This window comes from Morone saxatilis, unplaced genomic scaffold (assembly GCF_004916995.1).
Source record: "Morone saxatilis isolate NCDOM2014 unplaced genomic scaffold, NCSU_SB_2.0 Contig8, whole genome shotgun sequence".
NCBI lineage: Eukaryota > Metazoa > Chordata > Actinopteri > Moronidae > Morone > Morone saxatilis.
Window position 1 is genome coordinate 11315305 of NW_023340257.1, and position 14759 is coordinate 11330063.

The window sequence follows — 14759 nt, forward strand, 5'->3', positions numbered from 1 at the left end:
TGAGCCACTGAAGGACTGCACTCAGTGTAGTGAGATGTATTTATGAGATATTTAACTAGATTTAGTTTTTATTCAATTAATTTCAGCGCATTCATTTAGAACATTAGTAGATCCTACATCAGGTATTAATGGACACCGAGCAGCCGATCAGAACCGAGTATTCACCCAGACCATGGTATAATTAAAACATAATATTCATGCATATGTTTTTATTAGTGTATAATCATCTGAATATAGGAATCGTTTTTGTTACCTTAGGATAAGCTGTTTTTCTATGGAGTCCACTATTTGGATCACCATTTCTACAGTAGCCCAGGACGGACAAACCAAACACTGGCTGTAGATAGGGCCTTTTGCATTCTTCATGAGTTTCACTGCCACCAATGATTGCAATCTACAACTTCACTGCTAGGTGCCACTAAATCTTACATGATCAACTATGATCCAAATTGCTTTCGGGGTCAACTCTTCCACCAGCGCTCCCACCTTGAGAGGCTTTATGACTTGGATACTAATGCATCCTGATATGTGCTGCTTACCTTGGAGAAAGATATCAGACCGATAATAATCTGAAGCCTTCTAAGGGCACACTCAGGTCTTCTCCAGTGACCCCTTGTCTTTGAAGTGTGAACTTGAAAATGTTAAAGTGGAGAGGCTGCTGAGTAGTAATGGAACTTCAGTCAAAGCATTTCTATTTGATTCACCAAAACCTCAGCGCTGACGTACAATGAGATATCATCTCGGAGTCTGGAATGTATTTCCTCCCCCGCTCGATCTGGCTTAATTTGACGGTTTTTTTTCCTACCTGACGCCAGATCTGATAAAGCAGCACACACTGCCTTCATCTAGCTCAATTTGTCATCTAGAAAGCATAAGAAGAGAAGATTTCCTTTCATAAGGCACCAGTAAATTTATAGCCTGATAATACAAAGTGCAGTATTTAAGTGAGTGTTTTCACACCTCATTGAACAAGATGAAAACTGTGTGGGACGGAGTCATCTTAAAGAAATCGTTCACCATTTAGGAAAAATGCTTGTTTGATTTTCCTGCTGAGAGTTGAGGTGATAAGGTTGATACACTCTCATATCGCTATACTAAATATGAAGCAGCTGATTAGCTTAGCTTAGCAGAAAGACAGCTAACTTGGATCCTCCAGCTAATTAACTAATTATATACTGTTTGTTTGTGAAAACTGAAGTCTTAAAACTACAATTTGTTGTTTTACAGCTAATAAATACTCCACAAACCCACAATAAAACAACAAATATGTGTTTTCACACTACGATTTGTACAAAGATTAAAGAAACAACATACAGTTAGTTAATGAGTGAGTTTTAGAGATGCTGGTAGTTGGATTTTGGCACCTTTGGACAGAAGAAGCTAGCCGTTTCCCCCTCTTTCAATCATTCAAGCTAATTGCTGTTTGTTTACATTTTTACATTTAGCATACAGACATGAGACCAGTATTGATCGTCTCATCTCACTTTCGACAAACAAAAAGCAAGTAAGTGTATTTCCCAAAATGTTGAACTATTCCTTTAAACAAAAGAAAGAGTGTCTTTTGTTTGTTTCAGTTTGTGTGCAAGAGGCCACGGCGTTATTTCTCTGCCAGTATTGATCCATTCTCACGCCAGACAAAAGCAAAAATGCCTTCAGCAGAGTTTTAACACAGAGACTAATAGAGACAGTATGCAGTTGACAGACAATTCAGTCCTGTAGGGCGAGAGGCCAAAATCCTTGAGTTCCACCCCTGTTTGAGAAAAGATCAAATGCTCAGTGCAACAGCTGTGGAGCTGCAGGCTCTCCCCATTCAGCCACTAGATGGAAACAATAGTCCTTGCATTCATTTGTTGCATGTTATGCCTGATTCTGTGCACTGTTTTATCCTTCAATGCCAATTCAAATCATCCTGGATTTAGTGTGTTTTAGAGAGACCATCCCTCACCCTTAAAGCACCCACCCCTGCCGAAGTGTCCTTAAGCAAGGCAAGTGAAACCACTATACCAGCTTTGTTTTACAGAACTATCCAGCAGGGCTCAATAAAGTTTCACATTATACTGCATGAAAACATTAGCAGAAAACGGTGACAGAGTAATTATGAGTCAGCAACAGTAAAACACCTCTGGGACTATCATTTTACAAGAGGAGTGGGCTTTTTTCTACAACTATACTGGAGGAAACTCAGAGCAGTAAAGGCAGGTTTCTTATTATGGATCCAGAGGGGAAAGATGTTGCCTCACCTTTTAACATTCTTCTGTAATTCTTATAATTGCTTAATAAAGGATAATAATAATATCAGATCAATTTGTGGTGGTTGTTAATATGACTCTTTGTGTTGATAACTGACTGTATAGTCAGTTATCAACGACTAGTTGTACCTAAAACTCAGAGGTATACTTGTACGTTTCTTGAGTTGTTCCATTTTATATCACATTTCCTCACTATTGCACAAATACCATTTTGAGGCGTTTTCTCTTGAGTTTTCCAATTGTATGCTACTTTATACTTTTTACTCTATTCATCCAACAGTTACAGTTAGTTTTGCATTGCTGCATTTTGCATTGCAAGTTAAAAGCGTATAAAATACAAATATAAGACAAGCTTATAAGTATTTACATAAAACTACTCAACACATATAAAGTCGTTACAACAGCTACAACACTAAAATTTTACTTGCACGTTAATGCATCAGTAATAATAACCAATCGTATAACGACAGGGGCCATTCTGCTGTAAACATTATGAGTACTTTTAATTAATACTTGAGGTGTTTTGCTGATTATACTTCTATACTTTTACTCTAGCCCCATGCAGCTACTCACTGACCCTCGGTGGCCCCATATTTTGCTCGGCACTTTGCGATAAGCGTCTTTATTTTCAGTCGTCATTATGCTTACGTGGTTCAAATCATTAAATAAATGTTTACATTTAATCAACGTACAATGTGTGAAGATGAGAGGGTGAATCGGGTGTCCACGACTCACTTTTTGCCCGCGGGTCCCCTAGCAGGTAAAGCCGGCCCTGCTCATGCTCAAGTATAACCCTGAACACTGTTTATTCTATTATATCATTGCATTATTCATACAGATGTGTCTGTGTCTAAGTAGCATTTTTACTGTTGTCGGTCTAGGAGGTGGAGCAAATCTGAACGACCTTAAACTGCTTTATAAGCTCATTGTGTTTATGCATGTAAAATCTTTATAGCGTAACTATATGTCAAATAAAGTACAGCATTTTCCTCTAAACTGTAGTGAAGTGAGTTGAAGTGTGGAAAATATCGACTGAATGTAGATTTCAGGTACATTTCTGCTCATAATACTTTTTAAATTTACATTTTGAATGCACTGTTTTTAACCTGTAAATGAGTGTTTTACACTGTGGCACTGCTGTTTTGCTGAAGTAAAACAGTCTGAGCTGAATCGAGAGCAGAAATGTCAGAGGTATTTTGACCATCCTCCAGCATCTGTCTGATAATTTTCCTTGTGTGGTGCTGCCGGTTGAAATGTGAGCGTCACGGAGCGCCCACCCCCCTCCTCCCCTCGGTCTCTCCCCTGACTGGAGTCCCACTGAGCGGCTCTCAAACTTCAGTGTCGAGCCTGAAAGCGGAGGACTGAAGGAGCAGGAGCCGACAGACGGACGAGAGTCGCAGCTAAAACAGACCTCCTCCTCTTTTATTATCGCTCCTTCGGACCGGCGACCAACGGCGCTAACGGCCGCTTTGATCCGCGCTGCGAGTCAACGGTCGCTAACGGTCGCTAACGGTCGGTTTGAGGACTTCCACTGAGCTCTCGGCGGTTTGATTTTTGATGGTTTTTTTTTCCTCCATTGTTTGTCGAAGTTTCCGACTGTCACGTCTCAGTCGCGGACCTTTACCTCGACTGTCTGTGGGATTAATCGTTTTAATTCAAGACCCGAAGAACTGAACACTTCTCTACTTTCTGTTTTCGGAGGGGTTTTTTTTTTATCCACCCTCTTAACGGAGCGGTAACGGGAACACTTGGACCTGCCTTCGCCATGGGGAAATAACGGGGCTCTCTCTGTAACCCACCAGGCACCAGCACCGTGTTTCTGACTGTTCATGCTCATTTCTAGAAGACAGGGCTCGGCGTGTTGACCAAAACAATGAGCATGGATGGCTGTCCGCTGCAGCTGGTGATTTTCCTGTGGTGTCTGCTGGTGATTTCGGGCTCCAGCTTTGAGATCGGCTCCTACGACCTGGAGCGAGGCAGACCGGCCAAGTGCGAGCCCATCGTGATCCCCATGTGCGAGGGGATCGGCTACAACCTGACCCGGATGCCCAACTTCATGGACCACGACGACCAGAAGGAGGCTGCCATCAAGCTGAACGAGTTCGCCCCTCTGGTGGCTTACGGCTGCGATGTGCACCTCCGCTTCTTCCTCTGCTCCCTGTACGCCCCCATGTGCACGGACAAAGTGTCGACCTCCATCCCCGCCTGCAGACCCATGTGTGAGCAGGCCAGGGAGAGGTGCGCCCCCATCATGAAGAAGTTCAGCTACACCTGGCCGGACTCGCTCGACTGCTCCAAGCTGCCCACCAGGAACGACCCCAACGCCCTGTGCATGGAGGCCCCCGAGAACGAGACCAGGACGGAGGGCAAGAAGGGCGAGGGCATGCTCCCGGTGCCCCCTCGCCCCCGGCAGCCGGGCTCCAGCGGCGGGCGATCTCCGGGGAACATGGGTTCCTGCGAGAACCCGGACAAGTTCCAGTTTGTGGAGAAGAGCCAGTCGTGTGCGCCGCGCTGCTCCCCTGCCGTCGACGTCTTCTGGTCCAGGCAGGACAAGGACTTCGCCTTCATCTGGATGACGGTGTGGTCGGTCCTCTGCTTTGTCTCCACCGCCTTCACCGTCCTGACCTTCCTCCTGGAGCCTCACCGCTTCCAGTACCCCGAGCGTCCCATCATCTTCCTCTCCATGTGCTACAACGTCTACTCCGTGGCCTTCATCATCCGCTCGGTGGCCGGGGCCGAGAACATCGCCTGCGACCGGGAGAACGGCGAGCTCTACATCATCCAGGAAGGTCTGGAGTCGACGGGCTGCACCATCGTCTTCCTCATCCTCTACTATTTCGGCATGGCCTCGTCCATCTGGTGGGTCATCCTCACCCTCACCTGGTTCCTCGCCGCGGGGAAGAAGTGGGGCCACGAGGCCATCGAAGCCCACAGCAACTACTTCCACATGGCCGCCTGGGGCATTCCCGCTCTCAAGACCATCGTCATCCTCACAATGAGGAAGGTGGCTGGAGACGAGCTGACCGGGCTGTGCTACGTGGGGAGCATGGACTCGGGGGCGCTCACCGGCTTCGTGCTCATCCCGCTGTCCTGCTACCTGATCATCGGCACCTCCTTCATCCTCACCGGCTTCGTGGCTCTCTTCCACATCCGCAAGGTGATGAAGACGGAGGGCACCAACACGGAGAAGCTGGAGAAGCTCATGGTGAAGATCGGCATCTACTCCATCCTCTACACGGTGCCGGCCACCTGCGTCATCGTCTGCTACTTCTACGAGAGGCTGAACATGGACTACTGGAAGCTGAGGGGGCTGCAGGTGAAGTGCGGCTCGTTCAACGGGCTCAGCAGCGACTGCTCGCTGCACACGTCCGTGCCCACGGTGGCCGTGTTCATGCTGAAGATCTTCATGTCGCTGGTGGTCGGCATCACCAGCGGGGTGTGGGTGTGGAGCTCGAAGACCCTGCAGACCTGGCAGGGCCTGTGCAGCAGGAAGCTGACGGACAGGACTAGAAGCAGGAAGCCCTGCAGCGGCGTCAGCTGCGGCAGCACACACTGCCACTACAAATCTCCTGCGGTGGTTCTGCACATGGCCAAGACGGACCTGCACTCAGACAACCCCACGCACGTCTGAGAGGGAGGCGGGACACACACACACACACACACACACCTGCACACTGATAAACACACACACACACTTACGCCCTGAGTAAGGAGCTGCTAAAGACTTTGTGAGAAGTTGAAGTGAACTGTCAGTGACTGCTCTGCTGCTGCCAAGGGACACACAGGTCGGGACGGACTCACTATGAGAAACTATCTATAAACAGTATTCAGTGCATAAAGGGAAGTGTTCAGTATTGTTATCCACATGTTTCTGTTTCATCTGTGCCGTGGACATGCGCAGTGCTTCAAAGCAAAAATAAAGATTAAAGAAGAAGACTGTTACGGGAAATAGTCTGTCTCCTCCCTGAGAGTGGCACGATCAACTGTATAAATCTGTATAAATGTTTTATTTATTGTAAATATATTTAATTTAAAGTTTGCTCTTCTCAGATGTGTTTGTTTAGATGCATTTATTAAAAAGGTAAAGGGAAATTAAGTGCCTTTTATAAGAACTCTGGTTCTGGCCTCCTGGAGGATAATAAATCTTGTGGAATTCATGTTGAGCATCTTCACTTCCTGTTGTCATTTTGGTAACCGCCTCACACTAGAATGAATATTTAACCATTTTAACCGTCTTAAACTGTTTCACATTTAATAGTCACAAACGATTGCTCATTTCAGTCTTGTTTTCCTGATTTTCCTGCCATTCTTCTCCTGGGATTCAGGCTTTTTTTTATTTTTTTCCACTCGCGAGAACTCCCTGCCAAACGCGTTGTCTTCCAAGTGCGTGCTCCACATCCCGGAGGCGTCCCCGACAATAATCCTCAAAGAGAATCGCTGATGAATAGAGTGACAATCCGTGGCAAGTATTAATGTTTGCATCATCTCCTTTAAAATGCAGGAGCGGTTTGCGGAGGAATATATTTAATTAATGGCAGTTTTAATCCTTGCGTAGAATCGGTGTTGTTGCCCTCTCGCTGCTCCATTTGATCCCCGTGCAAACACGGAGCACTTTGATGTGAGAGGACAAATCTGAAGTGGATTTCAGCCTCATTGCGTGGTTTCACTGGCAGAGTTAAGTTGAGCACAGGCACTCAAAACTGCGGTCTGCTCATTGAGTAGATGGATTATTAACTTAATATTAAAGTTCATGTGTGGTTTGTGGCTCTGAATTTATATTTCTGGGATAAATTAAAGGGAATTCCGTTTTTTTTTTTCAAAAGATCCAAATTTCCGTGTTTAAATGTTTGAATTTGTTTCACTGCAAGGCCTTTTGTTTTGGCTGGAGAAACAATGCATCATTAATTCTTGAAGAGCTACCATCAGGCATAAATAATCACTGACGGATGCAGAGAAAAAGTGTGCATAACGTTATTTTCATTAAATAAATACCCTAAGTTTGGGATCCTGCAACCAACGTTTCAGTAATAAAGTGCATTTTATGATGCACAAGAGCCACCATGTTCTCAGATGGTCCATAAAAAAGTGAAAATAAATAGCTTTTACATTACGGGACTTTAACAATTTAAGTGCCAACGTAAATTACAGCCACACACAGCAAGTCGTTTCACATAAAGCAAAACACAGTGGAAATTACAATGTTTGACAGAAGTGAAATTGATTATTATGTCTGTGTGTGTGTGTGTAATTGTGTGCTGTGTCACCAGCAGCAGCAGCAACAGCAGCACATGGGAGTGATAGCATGGAAAAAATGTGATGACCAGGAGCTTGTTTTCATTACATTACTGGAACCTCCGCAGTGTGAAGCAGGCGTGTGCTCGCTGACATCTCCAGAGGTTTAAAGATGTTTTGTTTTCGTTTTTTTCCACCATTTGCGGTTCCAGCAGAGTTATAATAAGATGCACGTACTACACAGCTTGTTCCATGCACATGTTAGTATTCATTTACTAAACACACATCAGTCCAAATCAAAGCTGCGTTATGTCTCTGTAGTAAATTAACCACGTTTCCACTATGCACTGTGCAACGCCTGAGTTAACTTAAATTACTTATTCCTTCCTCCTGCAGAACAACATGTGGGTTAACTACTAACATCCTCCCCTTTTTTTTTGGTTTTGTTTTCATTGCTCAGCCATTGTAGACGTTGTCGATGGCTTGGCAGGCGAGCGCTGCGAGTCCTGGACTCTGACACCGTGTGGATCACATTTAACTATTAAAAAGGGCTGTTTTGCTTGGAGCGCGCTCTCAGCCAGAGACTCGGCTGGTGGTGTTTCAGCCACATGTTCCAGTTCATGGGCGCCTGAACGGGGGCGCGTGCTTCCTCCCCAGTTTACACTCCAGTGACATGACCTGGAGAGGCCGAACACTTGCTGTGTGAGACACAAACCAGCTTGTCCCACCTGCGCTGAGCTGCACTGATTAGATAGGAAGTAGGTAGCTGCAGAGGGTTAAGGACATGGGGGTAGTACAGAGGGCAATTTGTCTTCTGCAGCTTTTCCCTTCTCAGCATTTCTTTTTTTTTCTCACTTTCTTGCCCTTTCTGCATTTATTTTTTTTATTTTTCCATGTATTGCTGAATACGACTAAGAAAAATTACAAAGGTCAACACAAATTACTTGTTACAGCAGCAACAGGATGTCTTTGCTCTGTTTCTTTTTCCACAAATATGAATTCTATCGCTGCATTTCCAGGTCACTGACAGCTATTTTTAGCTCCTTCTCTTCTCGCAGAGGAAAGGAATCACACAGCACACATTGCTTCAGATAGAGGCAAGAAAGAAAGGTTCATTCCAAAAACAGAGTTTGTTTGAGCTGTGGTTCCTTTGGCGCCAGAGTTGTGGCTGCCAGGAACACCTTCCCTTCACACACGCACGCACACACACCTGAGGTCTGCAGTGCCGGAGCAGCGGCAGCCAATCAACACCGAGCTTGTTTCGAAGAAGACCCCACCCCGTCTTCCAGTAATGTCCAAATTTCAGGAGTAAGTAAGCTCGGCCTTGCTCGAAAGATTTAGTTTGGCTGAGCCTTCGTGCTGTTTTTCTTCTTCTGGCTCAGGAGGTTAAATAGTGTCAGTCGCACTGAGCAGCAAGTTTGTCTGGGCCAGAAGTGAGACTACTCCCAGAAAAGGCAACACTTTTCCCTATAGTTTTCACAGGAATATTTCATTGTGTTGACTGTGAGCCCGAGCGTGTATTTATTGATTCTAAAGCAACACAGAACAGGTCTCTTTACATAGGATTTGTACAATTTGTTTTTTATAGAAAGGCGTAAAAACACCTTCCCGCTTTAGCTGCTGACACCATGTTTTTGTCTGCTGAGGAGAAATCCCTCCATCTGGTCATGGGTCTGATTAAAGGCGATCATTATGGCATCAATGCGCCTCCCTCATAGACTTAAACCCTTGCCCAGCCCTGAGGGGGGAAAAAAGAGAAAATAAAGCATCCTTCATTACCCTGCCCTCCCTCCTTCTGCAGTCCCTCACCCCCCTTGAGCACTATCCCTTTCCTGTGCTGTTTTGATGTGTAAATGAGCGTATTGAAAACCTGCAGGCCCCCAAAGAGATGCTTTCCATGAAAATGCGGCAGTCAGAGAGCACCAGAGTTCACACAGCTCACCACTCCTCGCAACCGGACTCCAATCAGACACCCAGTATACGCCGCTGCCGTCTCGCCTGTTAGAGCAAGACACAAACACACATGAAATCACAATTGCACACACACACACATGCTGACTCATAACGTTGTGCAGACATAAACATTTACACGGCGAGGTAAAAAAACTTGCACAGGCGAGTTTGAGAATTTGGTTTCCGTTTTTTTTTTTTTTTGTTGAAAGTGAGGATACCGTGTCAAGTGTCTGAAGAGATACAGCAGCTGAAATATTTGTGCAGCATCTATCACGTCCATGAAATGAAAGCGCATAGGCTGAGAGATTAAAAGTGTGTTTTGGAGTACAGAGGATTGGCGGCGTTGTTCAGCGTCTTGGAATTTCAAAGCCCTGCAGAGGAAGAAAAGAAAAGAAAGAAGAAAAGCTTTTTTATTCTATTCAGAATAACATGTTGTCTAATCAACGGCAACACGTCCACCAGGAGTTTATATACAATTAGATGAATCAAAACTCTCTTTCACTCTTTCCCACTCAATCTCTCTTTCAGGATTTATTCTTCTTCCTGGGTTGAGATAATTCTGTTGTTTTCTAGACATGGGTGTCATTATCTCAACACAAGACTGGCAAATAAGGCGAACTGCTGCACCGGTATCAAGAGAATGTTAATTCAAGATAGTTTATTGGAAATAACTTTACACCTCTAGCAGATTTTGAGACACTGAGGCTCAATAATAGACTCATCAGTTAATATTGATGTGTTCTGCAGTGTGGATAAAAGACTCTAACTGTACTTGAGCTGACCTGATGGATTTAACTTCCAAAAAACTTCAGTTTCAGTTTCCAGACTTCATCCTTTCATCTTGGTATAAAACGGGAGTGAAGACATGAATATCACTGGAAGGAAAGTCCTTTTGAATTTAAATCAGAATGAACTTTTAATTAAACATTCGCCAAGAAGCACTCAAAAAGAAGATTTGAACTTGAATTAACTAAATGAATTAATCAAAGTTAGTTTTATTCATATAGCCCAAAATCACAAATCACCATCAAAGGGCTTAACGATCTGTGCAGCGTATGACCCCCTACTATCCTTAAACCCTCGACCCTCAAAGTGCTGGATAAGGAGAAACTCTTAAAAAGAAAATAAACCCTTTAATGGGGGTGGAAAAACATAGCAACAGAGTAAGGATGCCTCTTCAAGGACAGTCAGACCTGCAAGAGGTGCAGAGTAGACAAAAACAACAACAGTAAACTTACAATCAGGGACGACGTTGGTGCCATTATAAAGAGTAAATGAAAGGTTTGTGAAAAGACTGCTTGAGTAGCTTCCACATAACAATGTTCAGAAATAATAGAGAGGGCTATAAAGCAAAATAAATGCATTTTAGACCAAAAGCAGAAGGTTAAATGAAGTGCAAACCAAAAGAAGAAAGTCAAAATTTTACATTATAGCAAAGTTGTGTGGATTTCATTGCCTGATACTGTCTGAGTCACACTGCTCAACACTTCATCAACGTTTTAAGGTGTTTATTTGGAAAAGATGCACTTAGAATCATTGATGGCACCAAGATCTACTTCCTACAGTGACTGAACGCATTGATTGTAAAGTTACGTGAAAAAGTTGCAGACAGGTCAAAACGGGTGCAGATGAAAGCTGTAGGTAACGAGGAAGAGTAAAGGCCAGGCAGATTATATTAAGAACACGGTGCAGGAGGAGAAAGTTTCAAGAAAAAGTTTCCAGCTTTTTGCTGTATCTTCTTTTTTTCAGAGTGTTTTTTCATGTCCTTTGATCAATAAGCAGAAGACAGAGAAGTAAAGCTTTCTCATCCCTCTGTACTCATTCCTGTGCTCCGTCTGCCTGTGGCTGAAGGAGAGATGAATCAGTGAACAGAGGGAGGTTCCGCCGCTCGCTCTCGCTCTCTGAAGCCAACAGCATTGCTGTGATCACTGTTAATCTCCTTTGCCACTCTGCTGCCATCTCCTCAAATACATTCATCTCATTTCCAATGGTGTTCGCGGCCTCTTCTTCCTTTCTAATTAGGCACCGTCAAGATTTCAGAAGTCACCCTTTGGTGTTCTGCAGCAGGCGAGATTGCTCTTTGAGCCAAGGGGTCAGTGATGGCAAGTATTTGTTTGAGGGTTAAATCACAGCAGGCCTTTCATCATGTTGTTATGTTGCACGATCAGAGGCTCGGGATTATGTAGGTCAGACGTTGGAGAGTGAGAGCGCCCCTTTTGTAGCTGCCATTTTTATTCAGTTGCTAGGCAGCACCCGCTCTAATCTCTTGTACCAAAGAGTCTCTCCCCGGAGAAAAAGAGAGGGAGCAGGAGTTACAAAGGACGAAAAAAAAATGTGAAAACAGCATCAACAAAGAACACAAACCCATGCAAGGACTGCTTTTAGAAACACTCTAAAGGGAGGGAGTGGAAAAGGACAGGATGTGGGAGTCTAAGCTCGGCCCTGAAACCCACTCTGGCCCTCCTGAACATCTTTAAACCCCTGTGGTTTTGTTTGTGCGATTGACTGAATAACTAAAGGATGATCAACCAATCACACAACTCCAACAGCGGGGTAGATTCAGCACCCAAATCTTCGACCCTTTTGCGTCTAGCTTTTAAAAAACAAAGTGGGAGTCGATGCAAGTTCGGATTTGGGCACACGTAGTTTTACCAACAGGTCAGGATGGATCAGAACCACTCACATTTGGGGTTGGGTCGTCTGGCATGTGTGTCTGCTGTCACACTGCCGCTCCACCCTCATCCTAAATGTGCTCATGTCACGCTCCGCCATCAAAGGCTCACCCCTCGGCTCTGTGTTCTCAGAGAGGAGGCACATCTCCCCCCCACCCGCCTCCACCCCCCACACACATGCACTGATCCCCTCCCTCCCAACCCGGCCCCAGGCTCGGTAAGGATCTGCTATTCTCCGTTGCATTTCACAGTCTTTGATTTTGAGTTTTGAAGTTTGTTCTTGTCTGCCTTTTTTCGCTCTTTTTTTTTGGCTTGGTTGTGTTTCATATTGACTGTCTTGATTCATGAAGTTTCCAGATGATGTGCGTTCTGCAAACTTGGCACTGTAGCACTGCTGGTTCTGATGCTGCCTTTAATCACTTGTAATATACCTGCTGTGAGTCACTCAGTTTTTACAGACTATATAAGCCAATAATTACATGAAATTAATCTCATTTACATTGATAGAAAATTAGTTTTTTAACAAATGTTTAGTTTAAAAATAGTTTGACATTTTGGGAATTACGCTTGTTTGCTTTCTTCATATTTAGCATACAAACCATCATTGAACTCTGCAAGAAAGTGAATAAGCATATTTCCCAAAATTATTTGGGAAACATATTTGCTTTCTTTCCAAGAGTTCAATAAAAGATTGATCAGTAACAATCTAATACCTTTACACTAAATATGAAGCCCCAGTCGACTAAATACTGGGAAAGGCTGAAACAACCAGCCTGGCTTTATCCAAAGGTACAAAAACCTGAGTTGCAGTTTTACAGAAGGTTATGTGTGCTTGCTTTCTGTACAAATAAAATAAATAATGTATAACATATAAATTAACTAGCTTTAGAGGACGTTTTTAACCAGGCTAGCTGTTTCCCCTTGTTGCCAGTCTTTCTGCTAAGCTACGCTAACCTGCTGCTGGCTGTAGTCTTGTATATCTAACAGACATGGGAATGGTATCTTCTCATCTAACTCCCAGAAAGGAAGCCAATAAGTATATAATGTCGATCTATTCCTTTAAAGGTAACCTTTACTCCTGTGCACTTACAGTAGACAAGTGACTAAGTGAGTGTAACCCGTGTAGTAGTCTGAAACAGAGGAGTGATTTTACTCCACCAGACTGTCTAAACTAAAGGTATAAAAGTCCTTTGTGAACCAGCTCAAAGGTTTGTAAGGGGGGGATGTAATTGGCTAATTAAGGAGAAGCTGTGTGTGTTTGTGTGTGTGTGTGTGTGTGTGTGGAGAGTGTCCTCATCGTATCACCAGTGGAAACTACTCTTTAGTCCTGGTTTCTGTTCTTGCTTTCTCCAAATAAAGATGTTAATTAACTCACGTTTGTGTTTTTTGAACAAAGTGTAAGTGTTTGCTGAGGTTGTCCAGGGTTTTTTTGTATTTTGTGAACAAAATGACAGAATATTCAATGGGACATTTCGGGGCAGTTCAAACACATTTAGCCAAAAAGTTTCCCATCATCAATTAAGCCCTTTTTCCGGCCAGGACTGTTGACTCAGGCTGATCACTGTACATTAGCCAGTCTGTGTAGTAAAGGGAACCAGCTGGGGCCACACTCACTCTAACACTGGACCTTTTGTCAAGGTCTCAGCCCCCCTACAAGTAAAATAAAAACCTTGTTGCATGAGAGATACTCTTTGTGTGGAAGCAGACATTGTTCCTATTGTGGCGTGTCAAAGCTGACATGCCAGGTCCAGCACAGTGCTGAATAAACTGTGGTTTGTGTACATACTGTAACTGTAGGCTGTGGAAAAGGAGCGAGGCAGCGGTCTGTGATGATCTTGGCGGCCGGTGAGGATTTGGCATGCAGAGCGAGAGCTGGAGCAGCAGTACCACATGCAGCCCTTTCCCTCAGGATAATAACTGCTTGTGGAGCAGAGAGGGAGAAAACCTGCACGGATCAGCCTTCCTGTTCACACCCCATCATGCATGAGCTGGCAGGATCCTTGTGTTGTTATGGTCATGAGACATTTCCTGTGTGTGTTTTGGGGTTGCATCTGGGCTTGTTTACAGCCCAGAGTAGAGCCTCATTAAGTGGAACATGGTACTAGGCGGATGTGGGGGGGCTCAAGTGCCTATTAGTGGGGCCGGCCTATAGCCCCAAACCAGAACCCAACTGGGCCAGGTGCTCCATGCTCCAGCATGGTTTCCACAACACAGCCAAACAGGACTAAACAGGGCTTACTCATTAGAAAAGTGTGCATCGTTAATTTTAGCCAAAAATCCCCCTTCTCTCAAACGCCACATGTTTTATCATCCGTGATGATTTGTCAGATTGGACAATTTAGAGATTTTTTTCTGTCAGTAAATCCCATGCAAACACCAAAATCATCAGTTTCGTCCATCTCTCCAACATCTTGCCTATGGCACTCAGTCCCAAGTCTGCTGGTTACTTATAAACATGTAAATCTTTAAAGGTCCAGTGTGTAGTATTTAGGAACTACTGTCAGAAAAAGGTAATATTATATTCTTTAGGTTTTTCATTAGTGTATAATCACCTGAATATTGGAATTGTTGTGTTTTTGTTACCTTAGAATGAGTCATTTTTATCTACACCAGCTGCGGTTCAACTTCCATTCAGTCCGCCATGTTGAACCGC

At 44.2% G+C, this 14759-nt stretch overlaps 2 protein-coding genes across 2 annotated transcripts in view; one reads left to right on the top strand and one right to left on the bottom strand.

Moving 5' to 3' along the window:
• Window positions 1-3583: 3583 nt before the first annotated feature.
• Window positions 3584-6421, top strand: fzd9b (frizzled class receptor 9b). The gene has a single exon (XM_035680231.1). The coding sequence runs from the start codon at window positions 4123-4125 to the stop codon at window positions 5878-5880; it is 1758 nt and encodes a 585-aa protein (XP_035536124.1). The 5' UTR covers window positions 3584-4122; the 3' UTR covers window positions 5881-6421.
• A 1509-nt stretch (window positions 6422-7930) lies between these two features.
• The window catches only part of baz1b (bromodomain adjacent to zinc finger domain, 1B), a 32376-nt gene continuing 25547 nt past the window's right edge, over window positions 7931-14759 (bottom strand). The window contains exons 22-23 of the mRNA XM_035680440.1: window positions 9424-9479; window positions 7931-8247 (exon numbers count right to left, since the gene is read on the bottom strand). Of these exons, the coding sequence (XP_035536333.1) occupies window positions 7931-8247; window positions 9424-9479 (373 nt within the window). The remainder of the gene's footprint in view (window positions 8248-9423; window positions 9480-14759) is intronic.